The 16,767-nt window shown below is 41.3% G+C and overlaps 1 protein-coding gene across 3 annotated transcripts in view; it reads right to left on the minus strand.

The window, feature by feature from the left end:
* Nucleotides 1–16,767, minus strand: part of LOC126262522 (GATOR complex protein WDR59) — a 299,723-nt gene that overhangs the window by 188,831 nt on the left and 94,125 nt on the right. For all 3 annotated transcript variants that reach the window (XM_049959194.1, XM_049959192.1, XM_049959195.1), the window contains exons 8-9: nt 5,950–6,029; nt 5,786–5,867 (exon numbers count right to left, since the gene is read on the minus strand). In XM_049959194.1, the coding sequence (XP_049815151.1) occupies nt 5,786–5,867; nt 5,950–6,029 (162 nt within the window). The remainder of the gene's footprint in view (nt 1–5,785; nt 5,868–5,949; nt 6,030–16,767) is intronic.

Below are 16,767 nucleotides of genomic sequence, written 5' to 3' on the forward strand. Positions count from 1 at the left end.
TAAATATGAATTGTTGAGTTAATGTACAAGATATTTTCTGTAACACACAAGATAACCACTAAAATTATCACCAACAACACAGAAAAAACATCAGATTTTTAAAACCTGCAAAGGAACTGGCGTGCTTTAGAAGTATGGATAACACAATTGACCATTTATATGTCATGAATGAAATTGCAGAAGGGAGAAACGAATATGAATTTCCCTTATGCTAGGAATTCATAGTTCTAAGAAAGCTTCTGATGCAGTTTTAACAGATATTAAGAAACAAGGCAATAAATCAAAATTTGTTACTGTACAGAAACATACATAAACCAATGCTAACTGCTCCAATTAGACTTATTAGACTTCAGTATGTTAGTGAGAAATCCAGAAATGATAGAGGAGCCAGGCAAGGAGATTCCATATCATCAAAACTGTTCCCAGCAGTCCTACAACAAAGTTTACAGATTCTTAAACTGGGAAAGTGAAGGAAGATTACATGTCAATGGGATATATTGTGACCACATTAGTTTCGCTTACGACACTGTATGGTTTGCCTGAAATACACACACTCTTCAACAACAAATGGAAGAATTTAATAGAGCAAGTCTGAAAGTACACCAGAAAATCAGTTATAGAATGATTAAAATAATGTACAACCACAGCACTGTAAAAATAATAGTACAGATTAACAAAGAAGACACATAACAAGTTAACGTAGTATCGTGCATAGGGTAACTGAAGGCAGCGATTGCATGGGCAGCAAAAGAAATAAACAGAAGAGTAAAGTGGCCTGGAGTGTATTCAACAAACTAAATAGAATTTACAAACTAAATTTATAATATGTCTGATAAAAGGAACTTCATAATCATTGTGTATTTCCAGTTCTGAATTATGGCAACGAGATATGAGCTATTAATGAAAATAATTAAAAAACTGAGGGGTGCACAGTGAGCAATGGAGAGAGGCGTTCTCTCAATTATGAAGATAGATAGGAAAAAATGGAAGCAGATTAGGGAACAGTCTGTAGTGCAACACATAATTATAACCATAATGAAAATAAAACTGAGGTGGGTGGGACATGCAGCACACAAAAGGATAGCAGATGGGGCTAAGGAGTTCTTTGGTGGATTCCACAAGACAAGAGTCTGAGATGTCAACTTAATGGAAGGTGGATAGACAACATTATAAACACACAGGAGTAATTATATATTATTATATTATATACACAGAGCATTTCAAACAGGACTTAACAGCTTTGAAAATTCATATAAATTAATTTGTAGTACCTACAGAGGTGATTGTAGTGTCAATTTGTATGGAAATACAACAAGTTTAGTCCTGTGCAGTTCACTACTGCCGAATCGCAACATAAGGAGCACAAGCGACAGTTGCATTAAAGATGGCTGCCTTCCTTGGACCCAAGCGTACTAGCTGTGTGTTTTCGTTTGAAGAATCAAAGTTAGTGACAACAGTTCAGTGTAATTTCTGTTCCAAGTACACTAAAAATGCTCCTAGTAGGCCTACAATTTATGAGTGGCATAAATGTTTTGTAGAAACAGGATGCTCTGTAAGACATGGGAAATCATCAAGTAATTCAAGCATGTCTGACTTCATCGTAGAGCAAGTGAGACAACGTTTGGTCAACAGTACTATGAAATTGACCCAACGTGCATCTCACAAACTGCAAATCCCACATATGACTGTTTGGTGTGTGTTGAGAAACCATTTTCACTTGAAACCATACAGATTGACAACTGCACAAGCAGTTAAATTGCTTGCAAGAACTTCTATGTGGATATGTTAAATCGATTACATGAGGACGAACATTTCTTGGACAAAATGATTTTTTTCTGACGAGTTGACTTTTCTCTTAAGTGACAAGGTTAACACACAGAATTGTAGGATTTGGGGCAGCAAAAATCCACATCAAACACTGAAACATGTTTGTGTGATAGCCCTAAACTGAATATTTTTTGTGCATTGAGCAAGAACAGAGTATACAGCTTCCCTTTTTTCCGTGAAAGAACCATCAATAGGATAGTGACCTGGGTATGTTACAACAATTTTTGATACCAATGATTGTTGAATTTGACCAAGAATGAAATGCTTACTTCATGATTGTTGAGGATGACCAAGAATGAAATGCTTACTTCATGCAAGATGGTGCACGAACCCACTACCTGGTTGATATCCGTGATTTTGTCAGTGACCGCTTTCCTGCTCAATGGACTGGCCATGATGCACCAATTGCATGGCCCCCACATTCCCCGGACCTGACACCACTCTATTTTTTTTATGGGGATTAATCAAGGATATCGTGTTTGTACCTCCTGAGCTGGCTTCTCTATCTGAACTTAGAGCAAGAATTTATGCTGCCACTGAGCAAGTTACACCTGCAATGCTACAGCAAGTTAGGGAAGAAATTGACTTCCGATGGGATACGTGCAGGATAACCAATGGAAGGCACATACAACATATTTAGTTCAAGATAAACTTGATGTGTTTCCCTGCAGAATAACACAAAATCCAGCTCTATGTCGCCTTTCAATAAATGTATATGAATTTTTAAATTTGTAAAGTCGTTTTTGAAACACCCTGTATATTATTATTATATTATTATAAATGATTAATGAAAAATCTCATAAAAAGATGTGAAACAAATACTAACAAAGAGATAGAGGGGCTGTCCAGTACTTACCTCAGCTCAGTACAGCCGATAGATACACAAAAAACAGAACCGAAAATTTAACCGAAAATTTACGTTCCTAGCTTTCAGAACAAATGTTCCTTCATCAGGGAGGAGAGAGGGGAAAGAAAGGGAAGAAGGGAAAGTGGGTTCTGTTACTCACGACCCAGGTTATGAAGCAACAGGGAAAGGAAAACAGGGAGGGTAGCAAGGATGGAGGCATGGTTGTCAGAGGGAAGCCAAAGATATTCTACTGTAAGTACTGTGCCAACTTCAAACCAAAGAGGATGCATACAGAAGTAAAGAGGTATATAGTATAAAGATAAACACAACTATGTAGGATGAAAAGATGTGTGAATGGCTACAGAGGAAAGGGAAAGAGAAGACTGAAGAGTAAATGGGAGTGAGGTTGTTTACCGTAGGTTCAGTCCAGGGGGATGGCGGGATGAAAGGATGTGTTGCAGTGCAAGTTCCCATCTCCGCAGTTCAGAGGGACTGGTGTTGGGTGGGAGAAGCCAAATGGCACATACGGTGTAGCAGGTTCCTAGGTCCCTAGAATTATTCTGGAGGGCATGCTCCGCTACTGGGTATTGGACATCTCCTAGGCGGACAGTTCGTCTGTGTCCATTCATGCGCTCAGCCAGTTTAGTTGCTGTCATACCGATGTAAAAGGCTGTGCAGTGCAGGCATGTCAGCTGATAAATGACATGTGTAGTTTCACACGTGGCCCTGCCTTGAATTGTGTATGTTTTACCAGTAGCAGGGCTGGAGTAGGTGGTTGTGGGGGGATGCATGGGGCAGGTTTTGCAGCGGGGTCGGTTACAGGGGTAGGAACCGCTGGGTAGAGTAGGTAGTCTGGGAATATTGTAGGGTTTAACAAGGATGTTACGGAGGTTAGGGGGGCAACGAAAGGCAACTCTGGGTGGTGTGTGGAGAATTTTGTCAAGGGATGATCTCATTTCAGGGGTTGACTTGAGAAAGTCATATCCCTGGCAGAATAATTTGTTGATGTATTCGAGGCCAGGATAATATTGGGTGACAAGAGGGATGCTTCTGTGTGGTCTGGGGGTAGGAACATTGTTGTTGGACGGGGAGGAACGTATTGCTCGGGAGATCTGTTTGTGGTCAAGGTCTGCAGGATAGTTGCGGGAGAGGAAAGCACTGGTCAGGTTATTGGTGTAGAAACACTCCCTAATTTCCTCCATAACCTCAACTCCTTTTCGAATCTGAATTTCACCTGGTCCTTCTCCAAAACCCAAGCCACCTTCTTGGATGTTGACCTTCATCTTGTTGAAGCTCACATCCACACCTCTGTCCATATCAAACACACAAACAAACAACAGTACCTTCACTTTGATAGCTGCGATCCATTTCACATCAAACGCTCCCTTCCCTACAGCCTAGGTATTCGTGGCAAACGTGTCTGCTCCAGTGACGAATCCCTCAACAATTACACCAATAACCTGACCAGTGCTTTCCTCTCCCGCAAATATCCTGCTGACCTTGTCCACAAACAGATCTCTCGAGCAATATATTCCTCCCCGTCCAACAACAATGTTCCTACCCCCAGACCACACAGAAGCATTTCTCTTGTCACCCAATATTATCCTGGCCTCGAATACATCAACAAATTATTCCGCCAGGGATATGACTTTCTCAAGTCAACCCCTGAAATGAGATCATCCCTTGACAAAATTCTCCACACACCACCCAGAGTTGCCTTTCGTTGCCCCCCTAACCTCCGTAACATCCTTGTTAAACCCTACAATATTCCCAGACTACCTACTCTACCCAGCGGTTCCTACCCCTGTAACCGACCCCGCTGCAAAACCTGCCCCATGCATCCCCCCACAACCACCTACTCCAGCCCTGCTACTGGTAAAACATACACAATTCAAGGCAGGGCCACGTGTGAAACTACACATGTCATTTATCAGCTGACATGCCTGCACTGCACAGCCTTTTACATCGGTATGACAGCAACTAAACTGGCTGAGCGCATGAATGGACACAGACGAACTGTCCGCCTAGGAGATGTCCAATACCCAGTAGCGGAGCATGCCCTCCAGAATAATTCTAGGGACCTAGGAACCTGCTACACCGTATGTGCCATTTGGCTTCTCCCACCCAACACCAGTCCCTCTGAACTGCAGAGATGGGAACTTGCACTGCAACACATCCTTTCATCCCGCCATCCCCCTGGACTGAACCTACGGTAAACAACCTCACTCCCATTTACTCTTCAGTCTTCTCCTCTTTCCCTTTCCTCTGTAGCCATTCACACATCTTTTCATCCTACATAGTTGTGTTTATCTTTATACTATATACCTCTTTACTTCTGTATGCATCCTCTTTGGTTTGAAGTTGGCACAGTACTTACAGTAGAATATCTTTGGCTTCCCTCTGACAACCATGCCTCCATCCTTGCTACCCTCCCTGTTTTCCTTTCCCTGTTGCTTCATAACCTGGGTCGTGAGTAACAGAACCCACTTTCCCTTCTTCCCTTTCTTTCCCCTCTCTCCTCCCTGATGAAGGAACATTTGTTCCGAAAGCTAGGAACGTAAATTTTCGGTTAAATTTTCGGTTCTGTTTTTTGTGTATCTATCGGCTGTACTGAGCTGAGGTAAGTACTGGACAGCCCCTCTATCTCTTTGTTAGTATTATATTATTATTATTATTATTATTAAGACACATGGGAGTAATGTCCATGTGTGTAGGTGAGGACTGTAGTCACTAGAAAAGTCTAATATGCAATATATTTTGTGAGAATAATATCTTACCTGTCCCATGTACTTATGTCACAGGGACACAATTACTAGCTGCAAGCACTGTTTTTACCCTGTGCATGACTTAATGAGTGCCAGCCACCAATACTGAAATTGTGTAGAAGTGACAAATGGGATGGTGAGAGAGCGTGTGTGTGTGTGTGTATGTGTGTGTGTGTGTGTGTGTGTGTGTGTGTGTGTGTGTGTGTGTGTGTGAGAGAGAGAGAGAGAGAGAGAGAGAGAGAGAGATCACTAAATTCGGCACTTCATGATTTAGAGGCAACATTTTACCTTGATTTGTGTTACATATAATAGATCTAATGCATGTAAACACTACTTTTCTTTTTACCGAGTGTGCTTGTTGCAACAGAAGTTTCCTCTGTCTGGTGAACATCCACAATTGTTTCTCCATTAGTTTCACTGCCACAAATCTGTAAATAAAAAGATAAGTTATGCCATAGTAAAAAAAGTGTGTTTAAATTTCACGAGATTCATTAATATACTTTAGTGTACCTTCTGAAGAAAATATTCAATCCTCCATATCCTTAAGCTCTGATCTTTTGACCAAGTGATTAACTCATAATCTGATCCACCTGTCAGGAAAAAAAGAACACAAAGTAATGTCCAATTCTATAAGTAAAACTGTAAAAATGCATCAATATAGCTTCTGTCAAGAAATGACACTATAAGTTCATATACTGACATATGCATGCATAGGAACTGAATGCACAGCATACTCCCACTATAAATACAGTAGTTTGGGAAAAAAATGACATACAGGCAGAGAGAATAAAGTGACTCACTTGAGTTATTTTTATATTTTTGACACAATCGCGTGAGTATTTCATAACGTTACCGGTATCAACCAGACAGAGGTCACCTTCAGACTAAAGGCTTCCCCTTCCTCCATCCTGTCACCCCCTCCCAGTTCACATACCTACATTCTACAAGAACTTTAACTTACACAGAAATGAATATACAAGTATAAACCTACATATACCATTAACAAAAGTGTTTCCTCCTACCCTCATCATCTACCCCAAATATAAGATATTCTCTCCTGCTTCCTTCGCCTTAATCCATAAGGAATCTCCTGTACAGAGCGTGCAAAGTTTCTGCTCTTCCTCTTTTTCCTACTATCGACATTCCTACCCGAAACTGCATCTACGCATTTGAAGCACTTCGAAATGGCTTCAGATGCCCCCCACATGCACAGTAGTTGTATGAGTCGGTAAGTGAAACTTACAAATATTATGGTCTTACCCTTTGGAATGTACAGTTCAGATAACATCAACCGCTGACTGATTTTATACTGTGGTAATCTGTCTACATGATTTCCCAACTGCTCTTGATGTTTTAGGGCTCTGATGTCTGCTCCCTCAACATGCTTCCAAATTTCCCTCACTCTTTTAGCAAAATTCTTAATGGACTCCCCCTCCCAGCCAACTCTTGTCCTTATGTTGTCAAACAGTGATGGTACGTGCCCTCTTGTAAATTACCTCTTATGGTGATAACCTCGTCACAGAATGGGCTTTAGAATTATGTGCACTCACAATGAAAGATAAATACATGTCCCAATAATTATGGTGTACCCCATGTAATATCAAATTCACAGAATGTGGACAATCAAGTAGTTTGGTTAATACTTATAATCTGAAATCAGCAACAGAAGTGCTTAACAAACTCCAAAAATTCGGACAGACTGGATGTAAAGAACACTGCTCATCAGGGCGTGCACAATCAAACAAATACTAAAACATAAATTACAACCAATCAATATAGTGACTATGTCCTGCTACACTGTTGGCCTTCAGAAAAGTCATTAGACCATGTTGTTGTTGTGGTCTTCAGTCCTGAGACTGGTTTGATGCAGCTCTCCATGCTACTCTATCCTGTGCAAGCTTTTTCCATCTCCCAGTACCTACTGCAACCTAAATCCTTCTGAATCTGCTTGGTGTATTCATCTCTTGGTCTCCCTTTACGATTTTTACTCTCCACGCTACCCTCCAATACTAAACTGGTGATCCCTTGATGCCTCAGAACATGTCCTACCAACTGATCCCTTCTTCTAGTCAGGTTGTGCCACAAACTTCTATTCTCCCCAATCCTATACAATACCTCCTCATTAGTTATGTGATCTACCCATCTAATCTTCAGCATTCTTCTGTAGCACCACATTTCGAAAGCTTCTATTCTCTTCTTGTCTAAACTATTTATCGTCCATGTTTCACTTCCATACATGGCTACACTCTATACAAATACTTTCAGAAACGACTTCCTGACACTTAAATCTATACTCGATGTTAACAAATTTTTCTTCTTCAGAAACGCTTTCCTTCCCATTGCCTGTCTACATTTTATATTCTCTCTACTTCGACCATCATCAGTTATTTTGCTCCCCAAATAGCAAAACTCCTTTACTACTTTAAGTGTCTCATTTCCTAATCTAATACCCTCAGCATCACCCAACTTAATTTGACTACATTCCATTATCTTTGTTTTGCTTTTGTTGATGTTCATCTTATATCCTCCCTTCAATACACTGTCCATTCCGTTCAACTGCTCTTCCAAGTCCTTTGCTGTCTCTGACAGAATTACAATGTCATCGGCGAACCTCAACGTTTTTATTTCTTCTCCATGGATTTTAATACCTACTCCAAATTTTTCTTTTGTTTCCTTTACTGCTTGCTCAATATACAGATTGAATAACATCGGGGAGAGGCTAAAACCCTGTCTCACTCCCTTCCCAACCACTGCTTCCCTTTCATGCCCCTCGACTATTATAACTGCCCTCTGGTTTCTGTACAAATTGTAAATAGCCTTTCGCTCCCTGTATTTTACCCCTGCCACCTTTAGAATTTGAAAGAGAGTATTCCAGTCAACATTGTCAAAAGCTTTCTCTAAGTCTACAAATGCTAGAAACGTAGGTTTGCCTTTCCTTAATCTAGCTTCTAAGATAAGCCGTAGGGTCAGTGTTGCCTCACGTGTTCCAATATTTCTACGGAATCCAAACTGATCTTCCCCAAGATCGGCTTCTACTAGTTTTTCCATTTGTCTGTAAAGAATTCGCGTTAGTATTTTGCAGCCATGACTTATTAAGCTGATAGTTCGGTAATTTTCACATCTGTCAACACCTGCTTTCTTTGGGATTGGAATTATTATATTCTTCTTGAAGTCTGAGGGTATTTCGCCTGTCTCATACACTTGCTCACCAGATGGTAGAGTTTTGTCACGACTGGCTCTCCCAAGGCTGTCAGTAGTTCTAATGGAATGTTGTCTACTCCCGGGGCCTTGTTTCGACTCAGGTCTTTCAGTGCTCAGTCAAACTCTTCACGCAGTATCATATCTCCCATTTCATCTTCATCTACATCCTCTTCCATTTCCATAATATTGTCCTCAAGTACATCGCCCTTGTATAGACCCTCTATATACTCCTTCCACCTTTCTGCTTTCCCTTCTTTGCTTAGAACTGGGTTTCCATCTGAGCTCTTGATATTCATACAAGACCATGTAAAGATAAAATTCATGATAAATTCCTTCCATTTTATATAATAATTAAACTGTGAACTGCTATAAATCTATAATCAATATTTCATAACACCAAAACTAGTGCCACATTTCAGATGACCCACTGAAGAAGCTTTTTAAATAAATTATTAAATATATCTGAGGTAGAAAATATCTACAATGCAGCACACAGAAGGCATTCTGCTAATTATAAACAAACATACATGGTCAAATAAGACTGAGCAAAATTCAGACTAAGATCTAAAGAAGTACATCTTAGTAAAGTGAGAAAATGTTAAAACCACAAAAAAAGAACACATTAGAGTAAAGAAAAGGGAACATTACAATGTGGAAAGAAAGAAAACAGAAATATCTGACAGGGATGGAGGACAAGATTTTATCATATAGATGTCGCCTGATTCACTAACTTCAATTCGAATGTGACACCTGGTGAGCTAAAATAATAAGGCAGTGTCAACCCCGCCCTATTGGTCTGAAGGATTTCTGCTGGCTTCCATCTTTCACACATTGGATGGAAGTATGTACCTTCAGGAGGCACATTGGCTTGCCAGTACTTACCTTCGGGAGGGAAAATTCAAGTACTGCCAATAGTTATATTCCTCAATACATAAATAAAACTGTAACCTACCTTTCACAATTGCTAGTTCCTTTCTCAGTGAGGAAATGGAGGTAGCAGAAGGTTGGAAAGGAGGGGCAGGTCACTCAGGTCCCAGGTTCAGAGGGGCCCACCTGTTGCCTGTTGAAAGGATGAGGATGAGACAAAGATGGGTAGACTTCAGAAAGAGTAGGAGGTCAATGATAGTTCACTGATAATCACTATGATATCCTCTGTCCAGAGATGATAGAAGTACAATGTGACAAGTAAAAACATAGGAGAGAATTTGGAAAGAAGACACAGAAAAAATGAGAGAGAGAGAGAGAGAGAGAGAGAGAGAGAGAGATGGAGGGGATGATAAAATAATTTAGAAGTAAAAGAAGTAATAACTCAGTTCAAGTATTGAGTCATCAACAGAAACACAAAAAATAATCAAAACTTCACTAGCAATAAATAAGGTATGGAGTACATAACTGAGTATGTAATGAAACTGTAAATTGATAAAGGGGGCAAAAATAAAGGGGTTGGAGTGGTTGTCAACAACAAAATATTTTAATTGGACGTTTGAGTTGAGGTGTTTTCATACCTGTTGATGGACAGGTAAGTAGCAACATTTGATGTACAAGTGGATGTACTGTATATCAGTTCCTACTTTTGTGTCTGATTACAAAGCCTTGTGGCTTAGAGGTAGAGTGCAACTAAATTGAGAAGCAACAAATACAGCTGTTTGAACATAGAAATAAAAAGGAAATATATAGTATTTATTTTTCATGTCAAACTCTAAGCACCTGATACCTCCACCTCTCCCGTGACAATGAAACTAACATGATTAAAAAAGTTCAACATCAGGTGTTCTTCCCTTTGAAGCCTCAGACTTCATGAAAAAGTGTCATATGATACAGTGCAAAATCTATCATTAAAACATAAACTATTTCTGAGAGATTTTGTTTCCTGCAGTTACCTGGACAAATTGTGTGCAACTACACTGACTCAATTCATGGTATATAACTCCAATCAGTGTACAGAGTAACTCCCCCCTCTTTCCCACCCTCTCAAAATATAAATTCATCATGCTTGCATATTTCACCCGATAAGGGGAAGCTGGAAATTCAAACATGTGTTTCTCGTTTGTCTGTTGGCACTATTACAGTTATTCATATTGTCCATCACCATGGTTAAAAATATGGGCAACATCTTAAATAAAATTCTTTTTTTTTCAGGAAATTAACACAACAGGTGAAATATTCAACATGGGTCTCCACATATTAACAAAGAACTCTTAAAGCTTGTAGCACATGGAAGTTTGTAAAATGATGCCCGACACCTTTACCTCATGAAATTGTTAGCACATAGGATTGACAAGACTATAAAAATAAGTATGGGATTGGACATTATTTGTTATACTCCAAATTCAGGGAAAATTCAGACTGTCTTTTGGCACTGCACCCCAACCGTCCCTGACCTGTACTGTGCCAGTGTATGCTCTGGATGGATGTTCTACCAAATGGCAACATTATATCTCTATGCCATATAGTGAAATCCGCAGTAGTCATCAACATAATGAGAGTATTCTACTACTAAAAATTTCTACAAGTGCACTTATCTCTGTATGCTTTCAGAGATGTGATTTTCAAATTATTTTCAACTCAGTGCTCTGCATTACTCTCCTCCCTCCATATCGGCCACTGTCACTTGAAGTCTCCCTACCTCAAACACAGTCAAAGTATTGTCATAATCACAGACAGAAAAACGGGAAAGTTTTTATACTTAATAATTTTATATTAAGAAAAATTAAATTTACTCATGTCCAAAAATACCTTTAGTAACTTTATTGAAGTTTTCTAATGTTATTTTTTAAAACTAAATCATATATTTCATAATACTGAAGATATTTTTGTAAATTTTGATTAGTTGTTAAAATGACCGTATGTATTTGAATTAGCTTACAAGCTCCTGATTCACAAAATCTTCTACCAAAAAATATCTTTTCTTCTCAATACACCATATGGCCTATGGTGGATGAACTAATAGAAAAGAGGAGTTGCAGTTGAGAACGATGCATCTGGCACATCCTCGGTCAGTCTCTACTACAAACAGTCACTTGCCACTTATCAATCGCAGTCGGTTTCATTGGTTTTTGCAGACCAGTTACACATAAAACAAACAATGAGGTCAAAATATTCCTTTATCCCATCCTCAGATATATAGTGGCATTGTGTGATGCCTTACTTGTAGCCGCGATCCAAATGCTTGCACTTCACGTGTACGAGACAAATTACAAGACATACGTAAAACCTGGTCTATGGAGTAACAGACGAATCTCATTTAGTCAGAGGACTCTTGTTTCACCCAATTTCCAACTTCTGGCTGAGTTCACATCTCGAGACTGAAACATGTCGGGGGTTCGGTGATGATTTGGGCAGCAGTATCATAGCACCCCTTGGGCTTCATAATTACTCTTTGAGCTCAGATTACTGTCAAGGGTTTAGTGGCCATTTTGGCTAATCAAGTCCATCCCATGGTATAATGTTTGTTCCCTAATGGTGATGCTGTGTTCCAAGATGACAGGAACCCTTTCACCCAACTCGCATCACCCAGGACTGGTTTTGTGAGCTTGAGGATGAATTGCTGCGTCTCTCCTGCCCACAACAGCCATCAGCTCTCAATATTATTGAGCTTTTGTGCTCCACTTTGTGGACACTATCAACACCCATCAACTTTACCTGAATTTTCCACTATTTTGCAGGAAGAATGATATGAGATTCCCTTGAAAATCATATGGGACCTGTATTTATCCATTCTGAGATGACTGGAAGTCATTTTGAATGTCAAGGATTTTCCTTCCTTTATTAGGCATGGTAAAGCATTGCGTTTTAGGCGTTTCCATATGTTTGCCCAAACCCCTCCCCACAGCACAGCTTACTGCATTACAATTACTCTCATACATGACACGAACATACTAGTAGGATCATGTCTGAGAAAAATCTGATCAGTTGTCTTATTCTCAAATACATTCCATGTTTGGAATGGTAGTTTCACATTACAGGAATCAATGTTTTTTGTTCATAGAAATATAATTATGTCTGCATATTATTGTGGCATGGCCATTAATAAAACAAGTGAGCCTCAATCTCTGTTTATAGCAAGCATTAGCGTGGCATTAGTCAACAGTTGTTCTCACATTTCAATGTTATTCCAGACCACTGTCAGATTACAAGAAGCCACCTGTCACTGATCTGAGCCATATGATCTCCTCTCATGAGCGAATGAATGAAGTATTTGCTTTAAAGAGACATCCTATGCGCCTTTATGAATAACACTTATTTCTTGCACTGAGCAATCCTCTTACAAGCTCTGTAAAAATGAATCAATAAAATAGTGTACTGAAAAGGTGTGGGCTTCTAATTGAGATTCAAAATCTGAATACACTCCTGGAAATTGAAATAAGAACACCGTGAATTCATTGTCCCAGGAAGGGGAAACTTTATTGACACATTCCTGGGGTCAGATACATCACATGATCACACTGACAGAACCACAGGCACATAGACACAGGCAACAGAGCATGCACAATGTCGGCACTAGTACAGTGTATATCCACCTTTCGCAGCAATGCAGGCTGCTATTCTCCCATGGAGACGATCGTAGAGATGCTGGATGTAGTCCTGTGGAACGGCTTGCCATGCCATTTCCACCTGGCGCCTCAGTTGGACCAGCGTTCGTGCTGGACGTGCAGACCGCGTGAGACGACGCTTCATCCAGTCCCAAACATGCTCAATGGGGGACAGATCCGGAGATCTTGCTGGCCAGGGTAGTTGACTTACACCTTCTAGAGCACGTTGGGTGGCACGGGATACATGCGGACGTGCATTGTCCTGTTGGAACAGCAAGTTCCCTTGCCGGTCTAGGAATGGTAGAACGATGGGTTCGATGACGGTTTGGATGTACCGTGCACTATTCAGTGTCCCCTCGACGATCACCAGTGGTGTACGGCCAGTGTAGGAGATCGCTCCCCACACCATGATGCCGGGTGTTGGCCCTGTGTGCCTCGGTCGTATGCAGTCCTGATTGTGGCGCTCACCTGCACGGCGCCAAACACGCATACGACCATCATTGGCACCAAGGCAGAAGCGACTCTCATCGCTCAAGACGACACGTCTCCATTCGTCCCTCCATTCACGCCTGTTACGACACCACAGGAGGCGGGCTGCACGATGTTGGGGCGTGAGCGGAAGACGGCCTAACGGTGTGCGGGACCGTAGCCCAGCTTCATGGAGACGGTTGCGAATGGTCCTCGCCGATACCCCAGGAGCAACAGTGTCCCTAATTTGCTGGGAAGTGGCGGTGCGGTCCCCTACGGCACTGCGTAGGATCCTACGGTCTTGGCGTGCATCCGTGCGTCGCTGCGGTCCGGTCCCAGGTCGACGGGCACGTGCACCTTCCGCCGACCACTGGCGACAACATCGATGTACTGTGGAGACCTCACGCCCCACGTGTTGAGCAATTCGGCGGTACATCCACCCGGCCTCCCGCATGCCCACTATACGCCCTCGCTCAAAGTCCGTCAGCTGCACATATGGTTCACGTCCACGCTGTCACGGCATGCTACCAGTGTTAAAGACTGCGATGGAGCTCCGTATGCCACGGCAAACTGGCTGACACTGACGGCGGCGGTGCACAAATGCTGCGCAGCTAGCGCCATTCGACGGCCAACACCGCGGTTCCTGGTGTATCCGCTGTGCCGTGCATGTGATCATTGCTTGTACAGCCCTCTCGCAGTGTCCGGAGCAAGTATGGTGGGTCTGACACACCGGTGTCAATGTGTTCTTTTTTCCATTTCCAGGAGTGTATTAAAAAAATACAGACATCAAAGAAAGTTTTGCATCACTCCAGTTCCCCGAACTCCTGAAGATAGACGCTGACTGTGGATATTGTATCACAGACACAGTCCCTTTGACTGTTCAGAGATGTCATTAAACCCGCCCAAAGATGTAAACAACCATGCATCAGCAGCGCCTATTAGACGGAGGGGATCCAACAGCCAATCAGTTCCAGTCATTCCACCAGAAAGGAGGTACACGGCTTGTGTTGTGTGCAGTTCAACCATGCCTAGACGGTCAATACAGCGGTTCGATCGTGTCCGCACTGTTACTTTGTGCCAGGAAGGGCTCTCACCAAGGAGTGTCCAGACATATCACAGTGAACCAAAGAGATGTTCGGATATGGAGGAGGTACAGAGAGACAGGAACTGTTGATGACATGCCTCGCAGTCGCCCAAGGGCTACTACTGCAGTGGCTCAGATGAATACTGACAGCAACTCCACCACGTTGAATAATGCTTTTCGTGCAGCCACAGGACGTCCTTTTATAACTCAAACTGTGTGCAATAGTCTGCATGATGGGCAATTCACTCCTGATGTCCATGGCGAGGTCCATCTTTGCAACCACAACACCATGCAGCGTGGTACAGATGGGCCCAACAACATGCCAAATGGACCGCTCAAGGATTGGCATCATGTTCTCTTCACTGATGAGTGTCGCGTATACCTTCAACCAGACGATCATCGGAGATGTGTTTGAAGGCAACTCGGTCAGGCTGAATGCCTTAGACACTGTCCAGTGAGTGCAGCAAGATGGAGGTTCCCTGCTGTTTTGGGGTGGCATTATGTGGAGCCGATATAGGCTGCTGGTGGTCATGGAAGGCACTATATATAGCTGTACGATACGTGAATGCCATCCTCCAACCAAAAGTGCAACCACATCGACAGCATATTGGAGAGGCATTCGTCTTCATGGACGACAATGTGCACCCCCATCATGCACATCTTGTGAATTACTTCCTTCAGGATAACAACATCGCTCGATTAGAGTGGCCAGCATGTTCTCCAGACATGAACCCTATTGAACAAGCCTGGGATAGATTGAAAAGGGCTGTTTATGGCCAACATGAACCACCAACCACTCTGAGGGATCTATGCTGAATTGCCGTTGAGGAGTGAGACAATCTGGGCCAACAGTGCCTTGATGAACTTGTGGATAGTCTGCCACAACAAATACAGGTATGCATCGATCTCTATTCCAATTTTCTGTACAGGTTCCAGAAATCTCGGAACCAGGATGATGTAAAACTTTTTTTGATGTGTGTAGGTAAATTGTTCCTACAATAATAATTGCATTCTGACGAGGAAGATTTATTTTCCTTAGAAAGTCATTCATTCAAACTTTAACTACTGCTCAATGGAAAAGTAGAATGTAAAAAGGAAAATGAAGGTACACATTAATCTTTAATTATCAAAGGTTTAATATAAAATATAAATAGAATGAAATTTATAGTAATGTAATAACATTAACAATAATCTTTGTTCCAATACTGTACTAGGTGTTTGTACACTCTTTTCCGTTTTCTTCTCATTTGCAAATGATATAGTATGAAATTTCCTTATTTTATATGATTAGGTGGAATTGCTTATGTGCTACAGCACACTGTAAATGCCACACTAAAGTATGCTATTTGTCTTTGAATGGAAGCTGGAAATTGCACTAAAATTACACCATTTCTCTTTGAGTGGTACATAAAATGGACAAATACATGTTTTGTTGCTCTCTCACTGCCATAATTACAAACTAGTGTCATGTGCTGAAATGATGGTGAGGTGCGCTACAATTGAGGACTGCAGCTGTCTGTTTTTGACTGCGCATGCTCTGGTGTGACATCATCCCTTCCGGCACTATGAGTGCTACATTTCTCACAGCACCTGGTCAGTATTTCTCTTTGAAAGTGTGTGTCACATATTGTGAAAGCACAGAATATGGGGGACTTTTTAGGAGCAGCTGAAGTAACAACATTGTGGCCGAGTGATCAAGCACCCCGAATAGCTATATGCTGGCTAGGGTTCAATTCCCGCTGCTACCACCATATTTTTCCTTCATTTTAGTTTATTCTTTGCAATGTTTAACTATTCATTATAAAATTTAACTATATTTAAACAGTTCAATTAATACACATGAAATTGGTTACAACTACTACCTACCTCTGGAAGTCAAAATACTATACATGAAGGTAAAAAATCTGAGTATATGAGGAAATTTAGTATAGAAGTGTTTTCTGGATATAAGCTCTTAAAGGAGTCGTTTTCCAGAAGTTCTTCTGAGAAGAAAGTGAAATTTAAAGGATTAGGAGATCTATTCCAAACTTAAATCTAACAACA

The sequence above is a fragment of the Schistocerca nitens genome, chromosome 6 (assembly GCF_023898315.1).
Source record: "Schistocerca nitens isolate TAMUIC-IGC-003100 chromosome 6, iqSchNite1.1, whole genome shotgun sequence".
NCBI lineage: Eukaryota > Metazoa > Arthropoda > Insecta > Orthoptera > Acrididae > Schistocerca > Schistocerca nitens.